The sequence below is a fragment of the Micromys minutus genome (assembly GCF_963924665.1).
Source record: "Micromys minutus genome assembly, chromosome: 16".
Lineage (NCBI taxonomy): Eukaryota > Metazoa > Chordata > Mammalia > Rodentia > Muridae > Micromys > Micromys minutus.
This window is the reverse complement of record NC_137985.1, coordinates 46,094,868-46,119,389: the sequence shown is the minus strand read 5'-3', so window position 1 is coordinate 46,119,389 and position 24,522 is coordinate 46,094,868. Positions and strand designations below refer to the sequence as shown.

Below are 24,522 nucleotides of genomic sequence, written 5' to 3'. Positions count from 1 at the left end.
CTCACCAAGATGGTTATCTAAATAAGATGTGAGCAAGAATGACACCAATAAAAATGCTAACACAGAAGGCAGGCTATGCAACAGTAGGAGAAATGGTCCTCTTCAAAAGAGAACATGCAAACAGGTTAACTAAGACCACATGATTACATTGTATGGACTTAAGAGGGAGATTGTGTGTGTGTGTGTGTGTGTGTGTGTGTGTGTGTGTGTGTGTGTGTGTGTGTGTGTGTGTAACTGAAGAAATAGAGACCATGATTTTGAAAGACAGCAAGACTAGTACTTGGGAAGTATTCGAGGGAAAAGGGTAACAATATAATTATATTTTAATTTTTAAAAGCATTTTTAGGTGATTCTGACATGTAGCTCTAGCCTACGTCTGTGACCAGCAAACTAGTCTCTACCTACCATTTTATAAATGAGAAGGCTGAGCAATACCCTTCTGAAAAGGATAAGTAATTTGACAAAAACACAAAGCCAATTAGGCTCATGAAATCCTAAGGCCTTGACTTCAACAAGCAGGCTGGCTTCTTTTTAAAAGCTCATTGAAAGCAAGCACAGTGACTCATGCCTGTAATCCTAGCACTCAAAGAAGCCTGCTGTGAGTTCAAGGTCAGTTACCCTACATAGTGAGTTCTAGGACAGACAGCCTAAGCTGAGAATACAAATCCTCTTTTAAAATAAAACCAAAACAGAGGTTGGGTGGAGAGGTGACAAACTTTGATAATAAACGACAGTGCTACCTAGAAAAACAATATACAGACCCACAACTACAGAGCAGCAGCAGACACAGCAGATCGATTCTATGGTTGCTAAAAAGTTTTAGATACCCTGACTGAGAAAGCCTTAGGAGAATAACAGGATGAACAGCTGTAAAGTTGTCCTAATTAATTCTAAGGGCCACTCTATTCTACAGGAACCCTATCTCCCCTGATGGCCTCTCAATCTAGTACCCTGATGAGTACTAGGACCAAATAGAAAAAAATCTTTTTATTATAAGTAAACACAAGAGCAGAATTTTCTAACACACTCTGAAGTTGGAAACTCCACAAGCTCCATCCTCCAGCTTCTGCATGGACAGTAGAGAAAAGTATCCTGCAGACACCTCTGTCAACAACTGGTTCTGACTGATCCCAAACCTTTCCTACAAACAAGCAATGACCAAGTACCACGAACAGAAAACAGACCCTGAGGGTACCACACAGAAAAGCTACACAAGTTGCTTGAAGCACAACTCATAAGACAAGGATAAAATCTCACTGGCACTGCTGAGAAGCTACTGCACCCACAAAACAAGAACAAGGTACTATAAAAGGACAAGACAGTGCCTGGAAATAAGAAACATTTGAAGAAAAACAGTAAAAGGAAAAAAAGAACCCACCAGGCTCCTCTCAACAAAGCATTTATAATGAAGATGACCAAACTGAGACACGGCTAGGACGAAAGGAGATGGGAAGTCTGAGGAGTTACAAACAAGATCATTCAAGGGACCTGGAAGACAGGAACACAAAGGTCTCATGTTCATCTGGAGAACGAGAGGAAAATATACAAGAAAAGAGACACATGGTGGCAAGCTCTGAGAAGAGTTTAGGGTATTAAGTGTCTCTGGCTACCCCGAAAACATACTGAGAATCAAAACAGAGTCCACAATTATAGAGAAAATCAGACAGGAAGATGAAATACACAGAAAGAGGAATCACACAATCACTGGGGTTGTTTGTATCTATTAGCAATAAATGTAAGTAACTAGAGGACACCCAATAACGAACTTAGAACTCTGGAACTGGCACCATTCAGTCAGAAGCTCTGTGCACATACACATTTGTATATGTGGGTTCTCCACATCAACACACTTTACATGCTAAAAACAGATGCCACGTATACAGCACTCTCCATGCACACCATACATATCTCCATAAACCAAGCCTTTCTAGGAAAAACAAGACTAGAATATACTATGTAGGGGTCGACATGGGAGTAGCAGTAACAGCAATGACACCAATGGCACTGTCCATGATGTGTGAGGTCACATGTACTGACAAAAACAAAAGTAGCCCCAAAGTCACCTGGGAAGTATTGTAAAGTTCTGTCTAGATAACTCTTGGGTTTAAAAAAAAGAAAAAAAAATACTCATATCCTAGCAAAGTGAGCCCTACGTATATAGCCCAGAGAAATGACAACACAGGAGTATCCAGAAATACAAACAAGAAAATCCACTGTAGGACTCTTGCAGAAACAAACAAACAAACAAAAAACTAGAAACAGCCTACCATTATCCATCAACACTCAAATGGAAAAACAGGCATTCTGGACTTTCTCAACAATGAAATTAAACAAAGCAGCAAGAACAGAAACTACAAAGACAACATGCAACACACAGTGTGACAACAGGAAACTATATACAAGGATGTACACATGAAGAATAAAGTCAGAGAAAAGTAAGGAAAGATGGCTAGCTACGAAGATCTGAAGGAGGGAGGGACTCAGTCAGTAAACCTAAGGACCTGAATTCAGATCCTTAGTACCCATGTACAAGTCAGACATGGCAGATCCCTGGGGCTTGTTGGACAGCCAGCCTAACCTACTGCGTAAGTTCCAGGCCAGAGAAAAATGTCTCAAAAAAATGGGGGTGAGAACTAGAGAAACAGCAAAGCTTCCCAAGTCAGAACCTTAGCCCAGAAGAGAAACAAGAGCCTGAAAAGAAACAAAATCATTCTACAACCTTAGAAGCTAAGTGAAAATAGACTAAAATTACTATATCTATCCTAACAATATTAATTATCAAAACACAAAGGATGATTCAAAATCAGGACATTTTTGTTATATAATTTACAAATTATCTTGGATATCTACAATGTCATCTAATCTACACCCAGAAAAAAAGATGGGCTTCAAGTTTAGGATATATTGAAAGTAAAAAAAAATAAGTCATAGACCTTCTAGAAAATAAAACCTGAACAGATAGAAAAATTAAACATTTTTCTCGTCTTTGATTAGGCTCTACTAAATAACAAAAAATAAATAAACATAGTTTAAGTACAAAATTTTGAGAAATAAAAGGAATAGGCTTACGAGTAGCAATAAAACAACACCATTCCCATTAGATGGCTGTAAACAAGGGTATGGTCAATGAAGCTCACAAGTAAAGGTGCAGGTCACAGGACAGCAGTGACCAAAAGCACCCTGAATTCAGAGGCTCCAGACTTACACACCAAATACACTGCAACAGGAACAGCAGGCAGGACAGAAACCTATAGACTAACCAAAAGCTCACCTGCAAAACACACCACACAGCCCTCAAATGCTCTGCATTCCCGACCTCCCTAGGTAGAACCCAGAAGATTACCTGTCAGACAAAATGTTTTCTGCAGAGAAACTGAAGCCATTGTTTACCCTGTACTAACAAGTGGAAAAGTAGGGGAAGAGTGGTTGAGAATCAACATAATCTTCCCCCTAAAGCTATCTGGTGACAAGTCTCGGCTAAAAGCAACTCCAAATCATTTATTTGGTACAAAGAAGGAAGGTATGTTTTAAAAAATCAAAATATGAATGAATAAAGATAGAACACAAAAGTACTTAAGGACAGGCTCTACAGTATATACAAGACATGACGAACCTGAGAAAATACACAGCAAATAAAAATACAGATGCTAAAGAGGCCAAAGTCCAAAGTAAGCTGCTTTATGATTCTATCACGTCTATACAGCCCATACAGAATGCTATGACAAAGGAACAACTGGAAAAGCTCTTCAGCTCAGGTTCACATTCAGATACTGAAGATGATTGCCTCCTCCAGATGAATCAAACCACCAGACTTACAAAGCCTAGGATGTCACAGCCCACAGCGAACCTCAGCTGGCTTGAAGAATGCTTCAGCTCACAAACTCCAAGTTTAAGCCTTAAGAATGTCCAGCAACTTAATCTGGGCATTGGTAGCCCATACCTTCAAATCTCAGCATTCAGAAGGCAGGCATGGATATCTGAGTTTGAGACCAGCCTAATCTACAGAGTGAGTTGCCAAACAGCCAAGGCTACTACTCAGAAAACCCCTGTCTTGGGGGGGAAATGCCCGGCAACTTTCCCTCTTGTATTCTTAAAGAGTTCTGCCTGGCCTCTCAGGAAACAGAAGGCTAATGAAGAGACCCTAGAGGATGATTCCATGTACTGAAAAAAAAAAGCCATGTAAAGAAATGCTAACAACGAGGATACAGGAAGCCATCCTTGGACACTTGAGAACTGCTCTGGATAAAGATCACACTAGCTGTCTACAGCCACAATACCTTTAATGTGCCACCACCTGACTGCACATAACAGTCACCAAATGAAACCAATAGACACTACTCAGCTAAGCTCAACTAATCCATCCAATAGCAAGAATTAGTATTTTAAGGCATTAAGATTGTTTTGTTTTAGTCTTTTGAAACAGGGTCTCACTGTATAGCAGTGACTGGCTGCAAATTCAAGAGATTTGCCTGACTTTACTTCTCAAGAGCCAGGATTAAAGGTGAGTATGACCATCCGTTGCAGCCTCTTTGGGAGGTTCTGAGACTGGGTCTTCATTTGAAGGACAGGCTGGCCTCAAACTCACATTCATCCTGCCTCAGCCTCCTGAGTGCTGAGATTAAAAACATGCACCACCACATCCAGCTCTAAACCATTAAGTTCTGAGAAAATGGGCTAAACAGATATACGATAAAAACAAAACTTTGGGGCTAAAGAGATGGCTCAGTGGTTAAGAGCACTTACTGCTCTTATAGAAGACTAGGGTTTGACTGCCAGCAGGTAATGGCAGCTAACAACCATGCATTTCCAAGGAATCCCAACAGATTCTCTACTATATGCATGTGGTACACATAGGCAAAATACTCATACACATATTATTTAAAACCTTAAGTTATTATTGTCCATGTGAAATAACAAAAAGTTGACAAAACAGCAAGATTTAAAAGACAGACAGACAGACAGAGAGAGAGAGAGAGAGAGAGAGAGAGAGAGAGAGAAAGAGAGAGAGAAAGCAAAATGGTTCAGTGGATAAAGGTGCCTTCTACCAAGCCCTGACCACCTGGGTCTGACCCTGGGACTCAGACGGTGGGCTGAGAGAACCAATTCCTACAAGCTGTTCTCTGACCTCCATAGGCGTGCAAACCAACACATACACACACACACACACACACACACAAATAAAAATATAATAAAATTAAGAAAAAGATTATAATACAATAGATGTAAAGACTCAAACTAACAAGTCTAAAAGGCTGCCAGACATGATGAAACAGCCTGTAATTCTAGCATTCAGGATATAAAGACAAGAAAACCATCAGTCTCAGCTACACATGGTTTTTGAGGTCAGCACCTGAAAGGGACTTTATCTCCAAAAAGTAGAAACAAAATTGAAAAGCCCAATTAATAAACTCCAAAACAAACAAAATGGAAAAGCAAAGTTAATACACAAAAATATATACCAAAATTCAAGACTTAAATTTGAAGAGGGATATCCTTACTAAAGGTCCAGCAAAATGAAAGAAAAAAAAGACCCAAAGTTAAGGACACTATTGCAGTTCATTACACCAAAGAAAATACAAATTCCCTAAAGCTTTCAAAGAAAAATCTTGCATAACTAAGATTCCAGATGGCACCAGCTTCAGCAACACCACTGGCTAAAGGACAACAGCAGAGTATTTGGAATTGCCGTCTAGATTTATTATTCAATCAAACACTGAGTAAGACAGAACACAACAGCAGTTGATAAAAAGGGGCCCCACAACTCCCATGCTCACCACCGCACACTGCCTTTAGAATACCTGCAAGTGCTGCCAAACAAACCACTCTCTAGCTACTTCATGCAAGGGAGAAATGGTCAGAGATTAGGAGGATGGCAAAAAGAACCACATTTTGAAACGCCAACTCTGAACCAGGTTTTTCAAAAGTTAACTCAGAAAATGTGCTATTTCTTCATGGTTTGGCTTTTATCTGACAGTGTAATAAATAGAGACAAACAAGAAAACAAAAGCCAATACAGATGACATGAGACCCAGGAATCAATAGATTCACTCTGGGATAGCAGAGAAAAAAAAATTCAAGATGACAACTGCACAGACAGTCCAGAGAACTCACAAGGACTAATGCAGAAGAGCCAGGGACTCCAAAGACAGAGGATTCCAGAAAGAGAACGCGATGTTTATAAACAAAGAAGTATTACTATAAAAAGGACCCTGAGAAATGAAACACAGCACAGGCACGGAAATACCATAACAGAAAACATGGCTCCCCAAAGTCCTCATGGCAAACTGATGGTTCATGATTAAACAATGCTTTAGAAGCCGTGGGTGGTTAAGTAGGTAGTTTATGTAAGAGCTAAATCCTCATTTATTGTAATAAAAAGCCAGTTAACTAATAGCTAATTAGGTAAGTCTAAAGGTCATGAATGATTGCTGAATTAGTAAAAATTTCCATGGCTTAGGGAGAGCTAACTTTGCATTAGATCTTAAGAAGCACAAACAGACTTATATGGACATGGTATGTCAAAGCAAAGTAATTGATTAAACAAAGAAGAAACACAGAAATCAGAAATCTTAAGAAAAATCAAAATGGAGGGCTTAGGAGTAGCGCTCACCTATCACAGTAAAATACAAACAACTCCAAGAAATGAAAAGACTGTGTTAGCACCTAAAGCAAGGAAATTTACTAGGAATATAAAACTAACTTCCAAATAGGTTGTATGATAATTTTAAATTATCCTACTTTAACTTTCAATTAAGACATTGATTTTATCTCTTCAACACTACAGAATGTTTACTTTACCTGACCCGTGGGTAGTGGTTGATCTAGCATCTCAACATCCAGGTGCTTAGGAAGGTTATATAGTCTGCAGAGGTCACATATCAACCACTTCAATTGCTGACGAAGCTACAAAACACATGTCAGTAAATAAACATATGTTAAAGAGCCCTTAGAAGACATTGAATAACACTACAGCTACTGTTAATCAATCCAGGAGACAGAAATATGCTCCTGCTCAACTGCAGCCCACAGATGGAGTGACAGTCTCTGATGCATCACTATTTTAAAAAGGCTACTACAGCTTAGTATGTCCTTACAACATGCTATCTAGCAGGTAACACCAACAAAAGGGCACAGACATTGTCTAGTGTCTAGTTGCTAAATGACCTTAGAAACTTGCAGCTTTAGACAACAGAACATTAATGCATTGGTAAGACTGCAAAAAAAAAAAAAAAAAAAAAAAAACTAAAGTGTTGCATATGGATTATAAAATTATATTTGCAACAGTTAGATTTGTTTAAAACTATAAAGCAATTGTGACCTAGTAGATGCAGCCTGGAACAAATAACCTTGTATACCTAAATCCTGGCTTTAGTCTCTTCCATCTGCAAAACAGGGAATTGAAGGCTGCCTCATGACAGTCAGGAGTAAATTAAAATTAAGCCTCTCCAAAAGAAAAGAAAAAAAAAAATCATTGGCAAAACTTCCATGTTAGAATAGCTCTTTAAATTTCCATTTTAAAATTTTATAGATATATTTACTTTAAGGAAGTAAACAAGAAAAATTGTGCAAACATACTTTTCATTATTTAGGGTTTTTCCTAAACATAAAAGATGAGCAATACTTAAGACTCGGATGGGAGCTGATAAGGTAACTTACTTCACTGGGCAGGAACAGTTAGCTCAGTGTCTCTGATCAAGAAAAGACATGAAGAAGAAGCAGGTTTATGGAGGACTAAGAAAACAGAAACAGGATTAGAATGGGTTAAACCCAGCAAAGAACAAGCCCTTCCAAAGTGGATGAAGGACCAAGTGGACATGAGAAAGGCTAAGCACTAAATTAGGTCAAACAAATGTCCTCATACTCAAGGGAAGCAAAGGGCCCACCTCTGTGAATGTGTGTAGGTATATGAGATGAGACAGGGTGACGGACACAGCCCTGACCTCAAATCCTGCCACAGGACCCTGCACCTGCTGTAGGTGACAGCAGTATGATGCCACCATACCAAACAACAGGAAAAACAGGGAGTATATTTTCCAGAAAGTTTAACTTTTAACACCCTCCTCCTCTTCAGGGATTGTGAAAGAAACTAAGATCACAGGGAGGGTATAAACTATTTAGAAGGTAAATGGACAAGTCTTTGGTGCTTCCTAGAGTTTATGAGTAGGGAACTAAGTATTAAAAAGAACTATTAAGTTCCCAGGGCCAGGCACAGATGACCAGTATCATTGTTTCATTCTCAGAGAGAGAGTTAGTGAGGGAAAACATGATGGAGACAAATGTAAACTGAAATGCACATCCCATGGCACATCTAAGCAAGATCCCCTGATAGAGAGGATCAATAACATGAGTATATGGGTTTCAAACTCTGAAGATACATTTTGGCTAGAGATATAGACTTAAGGATCTCTGCAATAAGGTATGACTTAACTAATGAGAGTAAAAGCGCTTGCCCAAAGAAAACACAGAATAAAAAGATAATAAAGAGACATACCAAGAACATCATCTCAGAGGAGACCAAGACGAGATAGTAAAAGAGTCAGGGAATAGTGGTCTCCTAGAGGTCCCCACTAGGTTATCAATTAGCACAGGACAGACACGCCTTGGCTTATCACAGAGCTTCAGAGAAGCCAATTAATATTCTTAGAGTGTTTTTATGTGTTTTGTTAACATTTACAGGAAGGAGAATGCAAGCACAGCTAAGGCATCACTAATATGCATTGTACAATACTATATACAGAAAAGGGTAGATCAAACAATATTCCATGCCTTGGTTTTTACTTATATCTTGCAATGTCCTATGTGTACTATACGAAAAGGCTGGCTGCACTCTTTTTTTTTTTTTTAATACATTGGAGTATTTGACTATACATTACATTTTTAAAAGTTTAACCAGCTCTTTATTGGTGGGCATTAAGTTGATGGAACAATATTTCAACCATGAAAAAAATATTTTTGAGTACTAAAAAGGAGCCATTGGACTTGGCAGCTAAGAAATGTCTATACAACAGCAGATTTTCTACTATAGTAAGTAAACCAAAAAGTCAGAACAAAACAACTATTCTTTCTAGAAACCAGTTATGAGAAATTGGCAGAGGCTATGTATATGAGTGGAAAAATGTCTTTCCTTCAAGTAAATGTACTTACTTTCTATAATTAGGTCCAATGTAAGTCCTATTCTATTTAACTTGACCCAGTTTTTTTTTGTTTTGTTTTGTTTTTTTGTTTGTTTTTTCATAGTATCAGGGATGATACCTAGGGCCCTGAACAAGGTAGGTGAGCATTCTCCTACTTAGTTATAGTTTCAACTCTCTCTTCACTTCTGAGAAAGGATTTCAATCTGTTGACCAGACTGGCCTTGACCTTGCAATCTCTGTGCCTTAACTCCAAAGTAGCTGGGATCATGGGCCTGTGCCAGCAGGGCTAACTCAGAAGCATTTTAAGGAGGAACAGCTAGAGGACTATGTCTTCGGTCTTTTAGTCTGCTGGAGATGAAACATGTATCTGTCTGGCTTTTAATTACCTCCTACTTTTATGGCTCTTAAGGTCTGGACTCTTACAAACTTTTAAAACTTACATTCTTCATTGTTTTAGAATTTCTTTACACTTATGGTGGAGAGTGAGGGATGACATGTGCCATGACACAATGTAGCAGTTAGAGTACAACTGTACGAGGTAGTTCTCTCCTTCTGTGTGAGTCTTGGAGATTGAGCTAGGTCATCAATCTTGTAGGCAACTGCCTTCATCTGCTGAGCCATTTCAACAGCCCCAGTGTTCTTAATTTTAAAAACACGTTTAAACCACCTATAATTTGACTATAGATAGATAGATTGCAGAAAACATCCATTATGTCAACAGTAGTTATATTAGGTAGAAAGTTATAGGCAAGTTAAATGGCCTCTTTTTGTTTATCTACAACTTACTAGTTCTCTCACAATGGGTACTTAGACATTTACATCAAAGAGTATGACATTTTAATATTTAAAAAAAATGAAAGAATGCTTTTTACAAGGTTTTTATTATTTAATTGTGTGTAGTTTGTACACCTGAGTACAGTGCCTATAGGAAACAAAGACATTAGATCCCCAGAGTCAGAGTTACAGGCACCTGTAAGCTGTCACAGCTTGGGTGCTGGGAACTGACCTCAGGTCCTCTGTAAGAAGAGCAAGTGTTCTAAATTCCTGAGCCATCTCTCCAGCCTGGAAAGATACATCTCTTTACACAGTAGCTCCCCTTTAGCACAGAGATAAACAGTTTTCCAAGGTTAACCAAGGTCTGCATATACTAACTGGAAATAAACAATGTTTACAGTTATTTAACATGGAACCCATTGTCACTGACTCTACTTTACTAGTTACTATTAATCTTAGTATGCAATGTCCTAAAGACAACATGTTTATATAGAGTTCAGAGCTACCCGAAGATTTAGGACTTCTACTGGGAGTCTTGAAATGCGTGCACAGGGGGACGACTATGGATCAAAAACAAACCAACAAAGTTTTTTTCAATAAATTTGGCTTTTACTGCAGACCTGTGGGCCATTGACTAGCAAGTGAATTCCCTAATACAAACACTGATGCTGGGCTGGAGAGATGGCTCAGTGGTTAAGAGAACTGACTGTTCTTCCAGAGGTCCTGAGTTCAATTCCCAGCAACCACATGGTGGCTCACAACCATCTGTAATGGGACCCAGTGCCCTCTTCTAGTGTGTCTGAGGACAGCTACAGTGTACTCATATAAATCTTTTTTTTAAATGTTTTTTAAAAATCCTGATGTTATCCCATCTACACTGGCCTTTCTTTCCCCTTTGTTCTCTCTCACCTCACCCAACAGTCTATCGAAAAATGTTTACTTTGTTTGATGGTTAGAATGAAGGAAAAAGAGAACCTCAATTCCTAACATAAATAGTGTACATGTAGAAAGAGGGAGAAGGACTGCAAGAGTTCTCTAGGCTTGCTAAAACTGTCACTATTAAACATGCTGTAACACTCCTATTATGATCTAAGAAGAGATAGAAAATTATCAGGAAAAGGAAATAAATAGAGTAAATTTTACTATGATAAATTTAACATATTACTGCTTAGTATTTAATTTTTCTGCATTAGACCATGAGAAGGGAAAAAGAAAATCTGGTCATCTCCTTACCGAACTATTGTTCTTAGTATCTTCTAAGCGTTCCAGAACTGATGTCAGATTGGGGTCATCAGAGTCCACAAACCATATTGGTGAAGAGGATGGGTAAGATTCCTGTTACAGAAACAGTTAGGTGAAACAGATTTTCAAATAGACCAATCAGAGATGTAATTAAAACTGTACCACTAAGGGGCAGGTGATTATGATCCACATAAAATTCATCAAAGGAAGAAAGGTGACGTTGAAATTCACGTGGAGAGGGACCAGATTCCTCTGTGGAATTAAAAAATTAAAATTGCTAAGTTTAACAACTCAATCTTGCATAGTCCGTGTTATATAATCTGTAAGTTTAAAAGCAGACAACAGAACTTTACCCAATGAGCAAAATTATTAAAACCAAATTTACCTTAAGAGTTGCTTTTATCTAAGGGGAAGATATGTATTCAAGTGCCACTGGAGACTTGCAACTTGTCTATCATGACCTGAATTTTCTAGCTTTTACCTTTTTTTCAGAGCTTTAAAATATGGTATCATGATCTCTCAAGGTAAAAAGATAAATTAAAAGGGAAATCTCAACTTTAAATTCAATCTACAGATTTTAAACAGTAGCTTTGCCTTTTAATAATGCTACATTTCTAGAAATCTAGTTCTTAGTTATAAAACTAATCCAAGGAACATGTCTCCAAATCTTCATATATGCTAAACACTATTTTTCAAGACCCTCTACCCATAGCGTTCTGGCCTTCAATGTAAAGCAATTATAGAAGCTTCTTCAAGGTCTTCTTTTTCTTTTGTCTGTATAAGTTTTACTACATTGAGTGAGTCTTGGAGGTAGCCACCTCAAAGGCTGGGTAAGAAGCTGGTGAGCTTGAGGCCAGCCTAGGACAAACATAAAGTCCCCATCTCAAAAAGTAGGCTATAAGTGGACTGAAGAGATGGATTGGTGGTTAAGAACATGTACTGTTTTTCCAAAGAACCTGAGCTCAATTCACCACAGCACCCATGTCAGCTGGCTCCCAACTGCCTGCAGCTCCAGCTTTAGGGGATATGGCACCTCTAGACCTGCACTCATTATGTATAATCCCCCCCACACACAGACCTGCACTCATTGTGTATAAAACACACACAGAGAGACCTGCACTCATTATGTATAATCCCCCCACACACAGACCTGCACTCATTGTGTATAAAACACACACACAGACCTGCACTCATTGTGTATAATAAACCCCCCACATACATACATATAAATAATATCTTAAAGGAGACTAATCCATTTGTTTTTCCATCCCTTCTTAGACTGTAACAATGAATATAGTTTATTTTTTTTGGCTGGCTTCAGAATATAATTTCATAGAAAACAGACACATTAAATAAGATTACCTTCATTTGATCTTGCCTAATCATTGTCTTAATGGTGATAGTTTCTTCTACCTGTTTTGTTTTGGGGATCTGAAGATCAAACAGAAGGTCATGCCCAGGTACACACTCTACCCCTGAACTGGATCAGAAATCCTTAAAGACTGCTTTTTAAATATAATAGATGCTAGAAGCAGAGGGAACAGCAGCACAGGGCTGCCACAATTCTTATTCAGATTTCACCTGCCACAGAGGTGGGCTTCTGAGTTAGCCCTTCTCCTAATACAGATGTTTCCGACATTTATTCGAAGACATTATCAATGGTATTCTCAAGCACTCTACCAGTAAACCTCTAAATTGACCCCTGTTAATTCTCATGTCTTGGTATCACACCCTTGTAAAAACCCCCATCCTTGGACTTAGCCACTCACATCTAAATGCAGCAAAAGTACAAACACCACTTCTGAAATCAAGTCACAAAAAAGTTAGCATCTGCCTTGCTTATCTCCTGGTCTCAAAATTAATTCTAGTAATGAAAATCAGCTGCCACCTATGAAGAGCTCTGCATGGCAAGAAGTTGAAAACGAACTCTAAAAATTAAACCAAGATTCTCAGATCAGGCCACCATCCTATGAGAAGGAGCCTGCCAACTGCTATGAGAGACCCTGGAAGCAGATCTCTTCCTTTCCAGCCTTCTGACCACTGCAGCCTCCACCAACACTTTCCTGCACTGAGAAAGACCATAGGTCAGAGAAACCAAGGTGGTACACAGGCTCTATTCCCAGAAACCAAGAGTAACATTTATTCTTAAAGGTTCTAAATTTGGGAGGCTGAAGCCATGGCTCAGCGGTTAAGGAGCACTTGCTGCTCTTGCAGAGGAGCAGGTTTAGTTCCCAGCACCCACATAGCAGCTCACCACCAGCTCTAACTCCAGTTCCAGGGAACCCAACAATCTCTGGCTTCTGTAGGCTCCTGCACACATAACTCATATGGTGTACACATAACTCATGCAAGCAAACACGAACCCTTTTTATTTAGAGTTTTAATGGCTTTGCAGTAAAGAATTGGTTGCTGTTACAGGGGACCCAGATTTGGTGTTCACAAATACCCATGACTCCAGTTCTAGGGTATTTGAGTTCCTCTTCTGACATTTGTAGGCACTGCACACGTTGTGCTCAGACATACAATTAAAACACATAAGATAAATTAAGTAAAATAAATGTTCCTAAGTCTGTTACAGAGAAATACATCTATTGCTAGTCAAACGTGATAGATTTACAATATCCTGTCATACAAAGTACTGCAGAAATGCTACTACTAATATGTATCCTTTAAAGCCATGAGTGTGGTTTTTTAAAGTGGGTTAATTAAGGAAGCATTGCATGCTCTTACCCACTAACAGGCATTTCTTGTTGTTGTTCCTTTATTCTGATTTTTACTAGGAATCTGGGAAAAGGCATCATTGGTAGATACTATCTGTTGAATATATTTAAGTACTAGAATACTGTCCTACACAAATAGTTTGAGAACAATGTTCTTTAATGCTATATATAAAACCTCATTTTATGCATATATGATATATATATACATACCATACATACACACATATACATACATACATCTCATTATGACAAAACTAACAGCTCAGAAACTGAAAATTTTAAAAACATTTTACCAAATGTTAAGACAAAAAAGAACCACAGAGATTAGAGGTCAGTAGTGGTGTCTGTGTGCCTGTCCAGCACTGGCTGGCTCATCTTTGTATTCTCATTTCTCTTAGTGGCTCCCAATCTCTTCACAGGCTAAAAGGTAAAGCGTCTTCAGAATTAGCCCTGTTCTTAAATAAAGGCACCTCGAAGGGTAGCTTCATTTTCACATTCTTCATCCTAGCTTAGGAGCTTTTTGTCTGGGCTTTGCATTTGCTTTAGCTTTTAAAAAATAAAAATAGATATAGAAGCTCATTGTACAGCTTTGTGTTTGTCTAGTAAATGTCTGCATGAAGAAACATATGAGCTATTAATGTAGAATAAAATGCTTTGCGCCATGTTAAAAGAAATTTCTGGAAAGGAAATTAGTTCCCCCTGAGATCTGTATGTATTTTAAATCCTGTACATGAAAAGGCAGGATATCTAAGCGCTCATTTCAGTGTTTCTCAAAGGGCTTGCACCCCCTCAGTACACAAAGACTAACATGTCAATGATCTTTTTCACTCTACTTAATTCTCTTGATTCTTAAAAGTGCTGCTACCTTCCCACAATTGAAGATCTCAATGGTGGTCTCCTGGATCATGCCCTGCTAGTGTTTAAATGGACAAAGCCGTGAAAAGAAAGCAGGCTTTCCTTCAGAGTGCTGGTGATGTGCCGTTCCTTACACCTTATAAGCCTTTTCAATACTACAGTAAGGAAGCAGGGAGTACACAGGAGCCCCTGTAGCACACGTGAGAGTAGGCATGTGACTCATCTGTAACATGAACTGCCGTGAACAGACACTTTTACTTGAAAGAATGACTGCAATGCTTATTCCAACTTGAGTTTCTGGAAAATGTTTTCTCAAAATTAAGAGACAGCATGTCATTTTCAAAACAAAAGTCAGTATATTTCACCAATAATAAACGTTAAAGTTTAGAGAAAACCATTCAAACTTTGAAACACTTGTACCTTACCCATGTGAGCCTGTAGCTTCACAAAGTATTCTGATGAGACTGTATTTTGATGTTGGATAGTGAAACTTATCAATGTTTAGAAGATATATCAACCAAATATTTTCCCAATGATAAATGCATGATGCTATAATATCATGCAAGAAAAAGACCAACTTTTTGTAAAGTATCACACATACACACTCTCCCTCCCTCCCTTCCCTCTCTCTGTCTCTCAACTATTCACAAGCTAGGAAACAGCTCAGTGGTAACAGCCCTTGCCTACCATGCTTGAGGCCCTAGGTTCAGTTCCCAGCACTAACGAGCAGGTCTCCATGCTCTCGCCCAATTATATAAAGTGGCTATTGCCATTAAAATATTTTTTGGACCAGATATCAAAGTTGGGTTTTGTTCACATTACTTCAAATAAAGCAACAAACAACTGGGCTGGAAGGATGGCTCTGAGGTTAAGAGCATGACTACTCTTGCGGAGGACCTAGGTTCAAATCCCTAAACCCACATGGTGGTTCATAACTATCGCTAACTCCAGTTCCAGCAAATATGATACCCTCTCTTCTGGCCTCCTCAGGTACCAGGCATGCACATGGTACATAGACATACATAAAAGACAAAACATATACATAAAATACATTTAAAAATATTATTTTATAATCCATATAATATAAAATAAAATATTTTTAAAATATATATTTAAATATATATTTGATATAGTATATTATGTGATAATATATAATATACTTAAATATATTATAGGATATATAAATATATTTAAATATATATTTAAAAGTGCAAAAGCAAATGACAGAACAAGTATCAAAGAAACTTGCAGTATTAGTTATTATTTTAAATATCTGTTTTAATTTTTAATGATAAATATCAAAGGTATAGCTGATAAAAATAAAGTTTCCTTAGGCCTATGATATATTTAAGAGTTTAAGTCCTGACTCCAAAAATACTGAAAACTGCTATCTTCCAACTTCTTTCCTGCCAACTTCTTCTCTTTGCCTTTCCTCTTGGTAAAAGACCTCCTTTCTCCAACTCTCCATCAGCCTGCATGCTCCATTGGGGCTGGCTTTGATGCCTCCATCCCTTGATACAGAGTCTGAACAAGAACTGTGGTGAAACACCATAACCAAAGCCACTTGGGAAGAAGGGTTTATATGGATTTCGTGCCCATGGAGGAAGACAAGGCAGGGACTCAAACAGGACAAGGAGCTGATGCAGAGGATATGGAGGGGTGCTGCATATTGGCTTGCTCAGTCGGCTTCCTATAGGACCACCAGCCCAGGATGGCAGTAACCACAATGGGCTGGGCCCTTCCCAACCAATCACTAAGAAGATGCTCTACAGGCCTGCCAAAGCCTGATCTTATGTTGGCATTTATTCAACTGAGGTTCCCTCCTCAGATGACTCTATCCTGTGTCAAGCTAACATGAAACTAGCCAGAATACATTCTAACAATTCTCCATGATGAGCTGTCCGGTGGGGGAAAGCCACAAAAATCTGGGTCTTCTCTCTGACTGTCTTGTGGGACAACTGGGGTCACAGGTATAATTCTGGCTAGCATGGAGTAATCAGCATTCACCTTGACCCTAACGAGAGAATTCATGAAGTCAAATTTCTGTTCAGAGGGCTGTAGATAACTATACCTCCTGCCATTACTGTGGTGATGCTCATTCATTACACAATGCAACGTTTTTAACCCATCTGATAAAACTGGAAGCAGAAAGAAAAAGTTTCTATATAGTACAATATAATTTGTTCTACCTTAAGAAACCAAATCAGCAACAAGAATTAAAAACAGCCGCCTCTAGAAAAATTTCCAAGGACATTCCTATGTGCACTAGGATTCCATCTACTGACCTCAAAGAGCTGCTTAAAATAGGAAAATGGATGTAACAGCCACCTGCATGGCCAATCATTAGGAGACAGGACTCACTAGATGGAGTTATTGTATCACAGAAGAGCAAACAACTGGAGACACTGGAGAAGGACCTGGAGATACAGGTCCACAACACTGCTAAGTGACAAAGTAATCCCATTTATCCACTTTCAAAATAGTAGCCAGATGTGATGCCATATGCCTTTAACCCCAAAATTCAAGAGGCAGAGGATGACAGTCAATTTAAGACCAACCTGGTCTACACAGAGTTCCAGAGCTACATAGAAAATGCTGTCCCCCCCAAAAAAAAAAAAAAAAAAAAAAAAAAAAAAAAAAAAAAAAAAAAAGCATAAAATAAAGGAAAAAGATAACCAGCAAGATACTAAACCAAAGTTTTTATCAGTAGAATTAAAGCAGTAGAATTAGAACTTTTGTTGTCTTGTTTTGCTTCTCTGGTTTCTCAATTTCTCAAAACAACATTTTTGTTTTCCATATTACAAAATACCTTCCACCACCACTGGAAAAAACTTCCAACACAAACTCTGTATTATGTTCTAAAAGTTGTTTAAATATCCAAGGTAGAGAACAAATTACATCTACTCAGAACATCTTTCTAAATGAACTGAAGCAGGTAAACTGATCTGAATCTAGTTCTGATTAGCCATTATTTTTCATAATTCTCTTTAGAAGCTATGAGAGACCACTACTATAAAAGCCTTGGGGGAGGGGTGAGCTTTGTTGGTTCTCTTCTGTAATGTTCTCCATTTGGCATTCAGTCTCTACCTCCTCCCTCAATGACCTGACACTTATCTAATACTACCCCTTCCCAGGTCTAAGCTTAACACTCCCATCCTGCAGATACCACCAAAACCTTCCAAAGGTAGACCATCATTCCTAAAAAGGAAACCCAAGCCTCTTCATAATCCCATTTCTCTCAAGAACTTGCACTAAAATAGAGATGAGGAAGGACAGAGAACCACAAGGAATCTGACCCAATATTATTAGCTAGTCAAATAAATGGGAAAAAAAATGAGTCTTTCTGATCTGAAAGTACCATTTAGGAGTATAACACAACAACACTGATATTTCCAACAGCTTGTCCATGAATTCAATTTGGAAAGGTAATCTGTCACGGGAGAGTAAACTAGACAGAGGTCCTTAGGCTCTGCTGTCATTTGTTCATTATTTCCTTTGTACTGCTTCAGCTGAATAACTTTGTATCAGTATATAGACTAAAAAAACAAAACATGAAGTTAGCAGCATTGCCTTATTGGCCATGAAAATATGTTACAAAGCAGATAATTTATTTCCTTCCTTTGTAGCTAGGTCTTGCATATACTATAGTGGCAAGGTGAAGTACTCTACCACTGAACTATCCAGCTCAAAGTAGTTTTAAAGTAAAGGTTATCACTTTCCCATTTGTACAGTATAGTTGACAAGAAGCTTTCCAATAACATTCCAGGACAAAGGGGGAGTGTTTTATGGAGAAACAGTAAGAGAAATAATTTAAGATACTAAATATTAAGTAACGCTTAAAGGCTCTCCCTCCCAGATTCAGTGCTAATATTTGTTAATTTACTAGCTTGCTGTTGAGAGAGGTGTTTTTAGTAATAAAGAATAAAAATTAACTAAACAAAAAGTATTCATCAAAACTAGCTTGACAATCATTCATAAAGAAATAATTTATGTATACAAGAAACAAAGAATAAACTTTCAATTTAATACTAATTTATACTTTCTGTGGGAGGCTTTTTGTTTTTGTTTTTTTACTTTAAAACAGCAATTTTGTACCAAGAGTTCCCAGATGTTCCTGGATATGTGGTAGAGTATACACTGAGGGGAGACAAGAGGATCAGAAGTTTCATTTACAAAGCAAGTTCAAGGCCAGCCTAAACTACAATACATGAGACCCTCAAAAAGAGGGGTGGGGGACTTAGGGGAATAGACAGCTGAGTTGGTAACGTTTGCAACAAAAGCATGAAAGCCTGAATTTGAGTCTCAGAGTGCACAAAAAGCCAATGTCATGGTTCGTTCAAATCACCCCAGTGCTAGGGAGAAGGCTGCCAGCCAGCTACCAAAGCCAATTATCAGGCCTTACAGTAGGGGGAAAAAAAAAACTCTTAAAAGAAAAAAAAAGTGAAAGATCAGGAAGATGGCTCAGCAAGTGGAACTGTCTGTCATGCATGTCTAACCACCTGAGTTCAGACCTCCAAAACTCATTGTCTATATAATCCAAGCCCAGTATTTCTCTGGCAAAATGGGAGGTAGAAACAGGAGAATATGCCTGAAGCTGGCCAGCTATCCTGGTGTACCTATTACGGTAGCAAAATGAGACCTTGCCTCAAAAAAGGCAGAAGACCAGAACCAATAGTGGAGATTGTCCTCTGACCTATACACACCCACCATGGCTGATGCCTAACCATTTGATGAACATGTACACACACCACATAAATAAATAAAAATTTAAACACACACACACACACACACACACACACACACACACACACACACACACACGGATGGGAGCAGGGAACAAGGACAGGGAAATGGCTGAGACTATAAAGTACACAAGCCTGACAGCCCAAGCTTGTTTTTCAGAATCCATGTTTAAGAAAGAAAGAGAGCCAGGCATGGTGGCACACTCTATTAAGCCAAGCACCAAGGAGGTAATAGCAGGTAGATGCCTGGGTCCACTGGCTAGCCACCTAACCTAATTGATGAGCCCCAAGCCAACACCCTCTCTCTAAGGAGAAAAAAAAAAAAGTAGATGGCTCCTGAAAAAGACCTCCCACAGCTGACTTCTGACCTCTACCTAAGCCCACAAACACATGTACCCACATGGACACGTACACACAAGGAGGAAAGGAGCCAGACGCAGTAGACTATAATCCCAGCACTCTGAAGATGGTCATGAAGTTTCAAGCCAGCCAAGGCAATACAGAGAGATCCTATCTCAACATCCCTTTACTCTCCCAAAAGGAGTAAAGGAACTGCCAGCTTAAGTATTTCTAAATGACTAAAAGAAAGCCACATATTAGCTCCCACTATGGTCATACTGGTTATTAAGATAAGCTGCTTGCTTTGGAGTGTGATCATAACAACTGGATATTTGTGAGGACTCGCAACCAGGCTGTTACTGAAATGGAAGGAGCAATACATACGTTTATATAACAAATCATCTTTCACAAGTCCACAGGAAACAAGAACTAAAGACAAATTTAGAAAACAGGATGGGGGAAAAAAGCCCAATTTCCCTGGCCAAGGAAGGAAAGCACTTATGTTTAGTTTTACTTCTGACACTAGTCTTCCTAAAGAGCCAAATTACAGATGTCTTAGCAAATCTTCAGTGACATTTTAAAGCATTTTTTTTACTACCCATGATACTTTCTGAAAAATCCTTACCAGCTATCTTTCAAGGTAGGGTAAAATTCCCTTCTAATATAACTAGAACAGTGGCCATATAGTCTATAAAACAAAGTAGGAATGGAAAGAAAATTCCAAGGCACAAAATTATAATTATACAATATCCTGCCACCATTAAAACTAACTTGGAAGAAGGATAATCAGAATTATGAGTGAACATGAAAGAAAGAAAGAAAAAAAAAGCAGAAATCACGAGAACTAAAAGGAGGAAGGGGAAATGCTATCATGAACTGCACATGACCCAGAAAGTCTTGAGGGGTAGTCAACCATGGAAAAGGCAGGCTGGGACAGGGAACGAACAAGAGGCAGGAGGAGCTCATCCCATGAAGGAAGAACAGCTGATAAAGAAAGTTAGGAAGAAAAGTATCCTCAGAGGATTATTCAGAAACTGGTACACTAGTACAATGCCATTCAGATGCTTCTTGGTAGCTTGGTAACCTAATGTATACAGTGCTCCATAAATACTGCTCTCTAAAGAGGAAAAGTTAAAGAATGGGTCAAGGCCACTATACTTATGACCTACAACCTTTTGCAAAATTACAAATCACAAACCTAGTAAACAGGTTACTTGTATTTGAATTCCAACATTTTCCCCTTGCTAGTTCCCTTCTGAGCAAATTACACCTATATAAGCAAGCCCTATACATTATCAAAACATAATTTAATAACTGTATGTCTGGACTACACTTCAAATTAATCCTACTGGAGTATACATGAAATAGGATTGGCCAAAAGTTTATCACAGTTGAACCCTGGTACACAAGGTCTCTGTAAATGTGTTAGTTTTTCCACAATAATGCTAACATACACTCCTACTGAGAATCTATAATTGTCTTCTGATAATGTCTGGTCATAATTCACTAGTAGGTCAATTATAATAATGCCTACTAGCAACAGCACTGCACTAGTACACATCAATGCATCCTTTCACCCAGTTTTTGAGTCTTTTCTCACTCCATTCCCATTGCCACTGTCTAATCCAGATTAGCCTTTGTCTGACCTGTTTGCTTCCAAAATGGTTCTCCATGGGATGCTGCTAGCACTTTAGGACAGATAATTCTTTGACATGACAGACTGCCCAAACATTAACATCCCCTGTAGTAAATGCCAGCACACCAACAGCATCACCTAACACTTGCTGGAGTAACCAAAACCATATATCCATGCATTTTCTAATACCACGCCCCTGTAAAGAACTGGAGTTCTGAAAGCAGACACTTTTTCTCACCTTACCAACCTAAGGGTGTGGCTCCCCAGTGTCCTGTCATTTAGATCGGTTGTTCCTTTTCTACCTGAATAATAACCCTCCAACTGCCCAGGCCAGTCTGCTTACTGTCACTTTATACTGACCACTGCTTTCTGCCTTCCATATTTGGAAAATCTTCACCAGCCTACAACCCTGGACTTTTCACATCTTAGCATTAACTGTCCACTCCTACAAAATCATCTTTCTCAAGTGTCAGTATTTCACTTGGGTGGGGTTTCCTCTGTCTGGAACACCTGTACTTATGCTAGAATCCAAATCTGTACTCACTTGCTCAACTACTCAGAGCTTTCTCCAAGGCATACCACCTTCAGTGACCAAAATCAAACTGGGAGAGGGGTTGGGGGAGTAGTAGCTTATAACTCTCAGTCACAGCTCCATCCCTGAGGTAAGGGCAAGACTCAAAGCAGGAACTGAAGCAGAAATCACGAGGAAGCACTTCTTAGTTTGTTTTTTGGGTTTTATTTTTTTGATGGGGGGGGGGGGGTTGTTCTTTGTCTTTATCTCATTTTGTTGTTGTTTTCCAAGACAGGGTTTCTCTGTGTAGCTCTCTGGCTGTCCTGGAAATTGCTCTGTAGTCCAGGCTGGCCTCCTCCTGCCTCTGCAATGCTGGATTAAAAGCCCACACCCACCACAGAACCAACTACCCAGGGGTAAACCAATGGGCTGAGCCCTTCCTCAATCATTAATGAAGAAAATGCCCCATAGGCTTGGCCTACAAGCCAATCTGGGTGGTATTTTTTTCCCTCAGTTGAGGTCCCCCCCCCTTATTATTCTACTTCTGTCAAATTGACAGAAAACTAGTCAACACAGTTCCCTACTCAAAATTAGATGCTCCCTTTAGATTTCACAGCATCAAAGTAGTTGTCACATATGTATAAAACTCTGCACGAAGTCTGAGTTCTCTGAATAGGCACTGGTCTACCAAGTCCTCAAACACTAGTACCCACAACAGCTTAACAGATACTCAGAAAGTGAATTCTCTCCTCACTAAAGCATAGTGCAGCAGTTTTTTTCTTGGGTCAGATATACCTAATAGTACTAACACTATCCACCTTCTCCTGTAGAGTTTGGTTAACTATGTTAAGGTCAATTATCACAATGTTAAGGCCTTTGCAAACTCCTATTGGCTGACTTAACAGAAGAAATCTTAGCCATATAAAAACTACCAACTTAACTCCTGTTGTAATAAGGTGTATTTTTGCACATGAGATCAGTTCCAGGATGGCTAGTCAGCCTCATAATACACTTCGATAGGAAGTGGGAGTATGGGGGGGGGGGGTTCACTCACAATCTGATATTTTACCAACTGAATGTTCTGAATGTTTCTAATGAGCTTTTCCCTTAAACAGAAAAGTAACTTTCCACGTGTTTCTCCAGCTTTCGGGTCCCACCTGATCTTCCCGGCTAATAAACTGCAAAGCATCTCCTTTCCCGTCCCGGTAATGTCCAGGCTTCTGCACAGGGCACAGGTGGGACAGCTTGCACACTCACCAACACCACCTGCCGCGTGGAAGGTTCCATGAAGCTTTTCCAAAACACGTTAGCGCAAAGCTAGGGCAGGGCTAAATGATGGCTCACACCATCCCCCGGGGTTGCATCCTAAACTTTTTTTTTCCTTAAGTACGTAGGCTTTCAGTGTTCATTTGTCCTCAGAGACCAATACACAAACGAGAACTGGTTGAACAAGCAAGGACAAGGGTTTTGAAGCCTGATGGGAAGAAAACGAGTAGCTGAAACAAATACTTAAGAACCTTTCCACCTGAGCGGCTGACAGGAGCCCACGGACACGCCGCGGTCCCCAGAGCAGGCAGGTTGCGGGCGGCCATGGCGACCTCGGGGCCCGACGGGGGCCGCGAGGGGCCAACAGAGCAAAGCCGGCCGGCGCCGTGCTGCGACGCGCCTCCGCCTCCTCCCGGCGAGGCAGCCCGAGCTCCCGGCCCGGCTCAGGGCCCAGCCGCCAACCGGCCGCGCCCGGGACCCCGGGGGTCTCCCGGGCAGGCGCCCTTTGTCCCGGGACCGCGGCGTCCCCGTCCGCCCCCGCCCGGCCCCGAGGGGCTACGGCCCGGCGCCTCACCGTGATGTTGCAGTGGAGTGTGAGCGGCGGCGGCGGCGAAATCGAGCTGCCCGGCGGCGGCGGCGGCGGCGGCACCAGGAACTGGCAGTGCAGCTCGTCCAGCTTCCAGCTGACGATGCGGAATCGCTCGTGGTTCTTGTCGAAGATGGACGCCAGGAACTTCAGCTCGGCCTTGAGCCCTGACACGGACATCTTCCCCTCATCTCCGGCGGGAGGGGTGAGGAAAGGGAGCCGGGGCCGGCAGCCGCCGTCACGGCCGCGACCGCCCCGCGGGGCCGGCCCGGGCCGCGCTCTCGCGGCTCCGCCTCTCCCCGCCGCTGCCGCCGCCGCGACCCGCGTCCGAGCGCGGCTGGGAAAATGGCGAGGAGCGCGAGGCCTCGGCTGGCGTGCGGGCTTGCGGGAGCCGGGCCGGCTGCTGCCTTTGTAACCGACTCCACCCGCAGGAGGCGGTGGCCCCGCGGCTTAAAAGGGCAACAGCGACGCCGCCCCCACCGCCGCCTGGGAGAGGGCTGCCCCCGCCCCGGCGCGCGCCCGCGAGCCCCGTGCGCGCTCCCGACCGCCCCCTCCTCTCAGGACCCAGCCCCCTTCCGCCCCGCGCCGGGGCTCCGCGCCCAGCTCCTGCTGCCCCTGAGTATTTGGACCGGCGGCACCGCACGAGGACGGCCCCGAGCCCCCTGCGCGCCGGTGCGCCCGGGCCTCTGGCCAGACACGTGCGCGGCCTATCGCGCC

The 24,522-nt window shown here is 40.6% G+C and overlaps 1 protein-coding gene across 7 annotated transcripts in view; it reads right to left on the bottom strand.

The window, feature by feature from the left end:
- UBE2Q2 (ubiquitin conjugating enzyme E2 Q2) overlaps positions 1–24,219 on the bottom strand; it is a 50,349-nt gene extending 26,130 nt beyond the window's left edge. For 4 of the 7 annotated variants that reach the window (XR_013975358.1, XR_013975359.1, XM_080929809.1 and 1 more), the window contains exons 1-3: positions 23,794–24,219; positions 11,142–11,243; positions 6,799–6,903 (exon numbers count right to left, since the gene is read on the bottom strand). Coding sequence is in view for 5 of the 7 variants with exons in the window: in XM_080929809.1 (XP_080785935.1) it covers positions 6,799–6,903; positions 11,142–11,243; positions 23,794–23,985 (399 nt within the window). In the remaining 2 variants the exon portion in view is untranslated. Of the gene's footprint in view, positions 1–6,798; positions 6,904–7,355; positions 7,493–7,656; positions 7,689–11,141; positions 11,244–23,793 lie in introns of those variants that run through there. The other 3 variants (XM_080929813.1, XM_080929812.1, XM_080929811.1) reach the window with 3 other exon arrangements.
- Between the last annotated feature and the right edge of the window lie 303 nt (positions 24,220–24,522).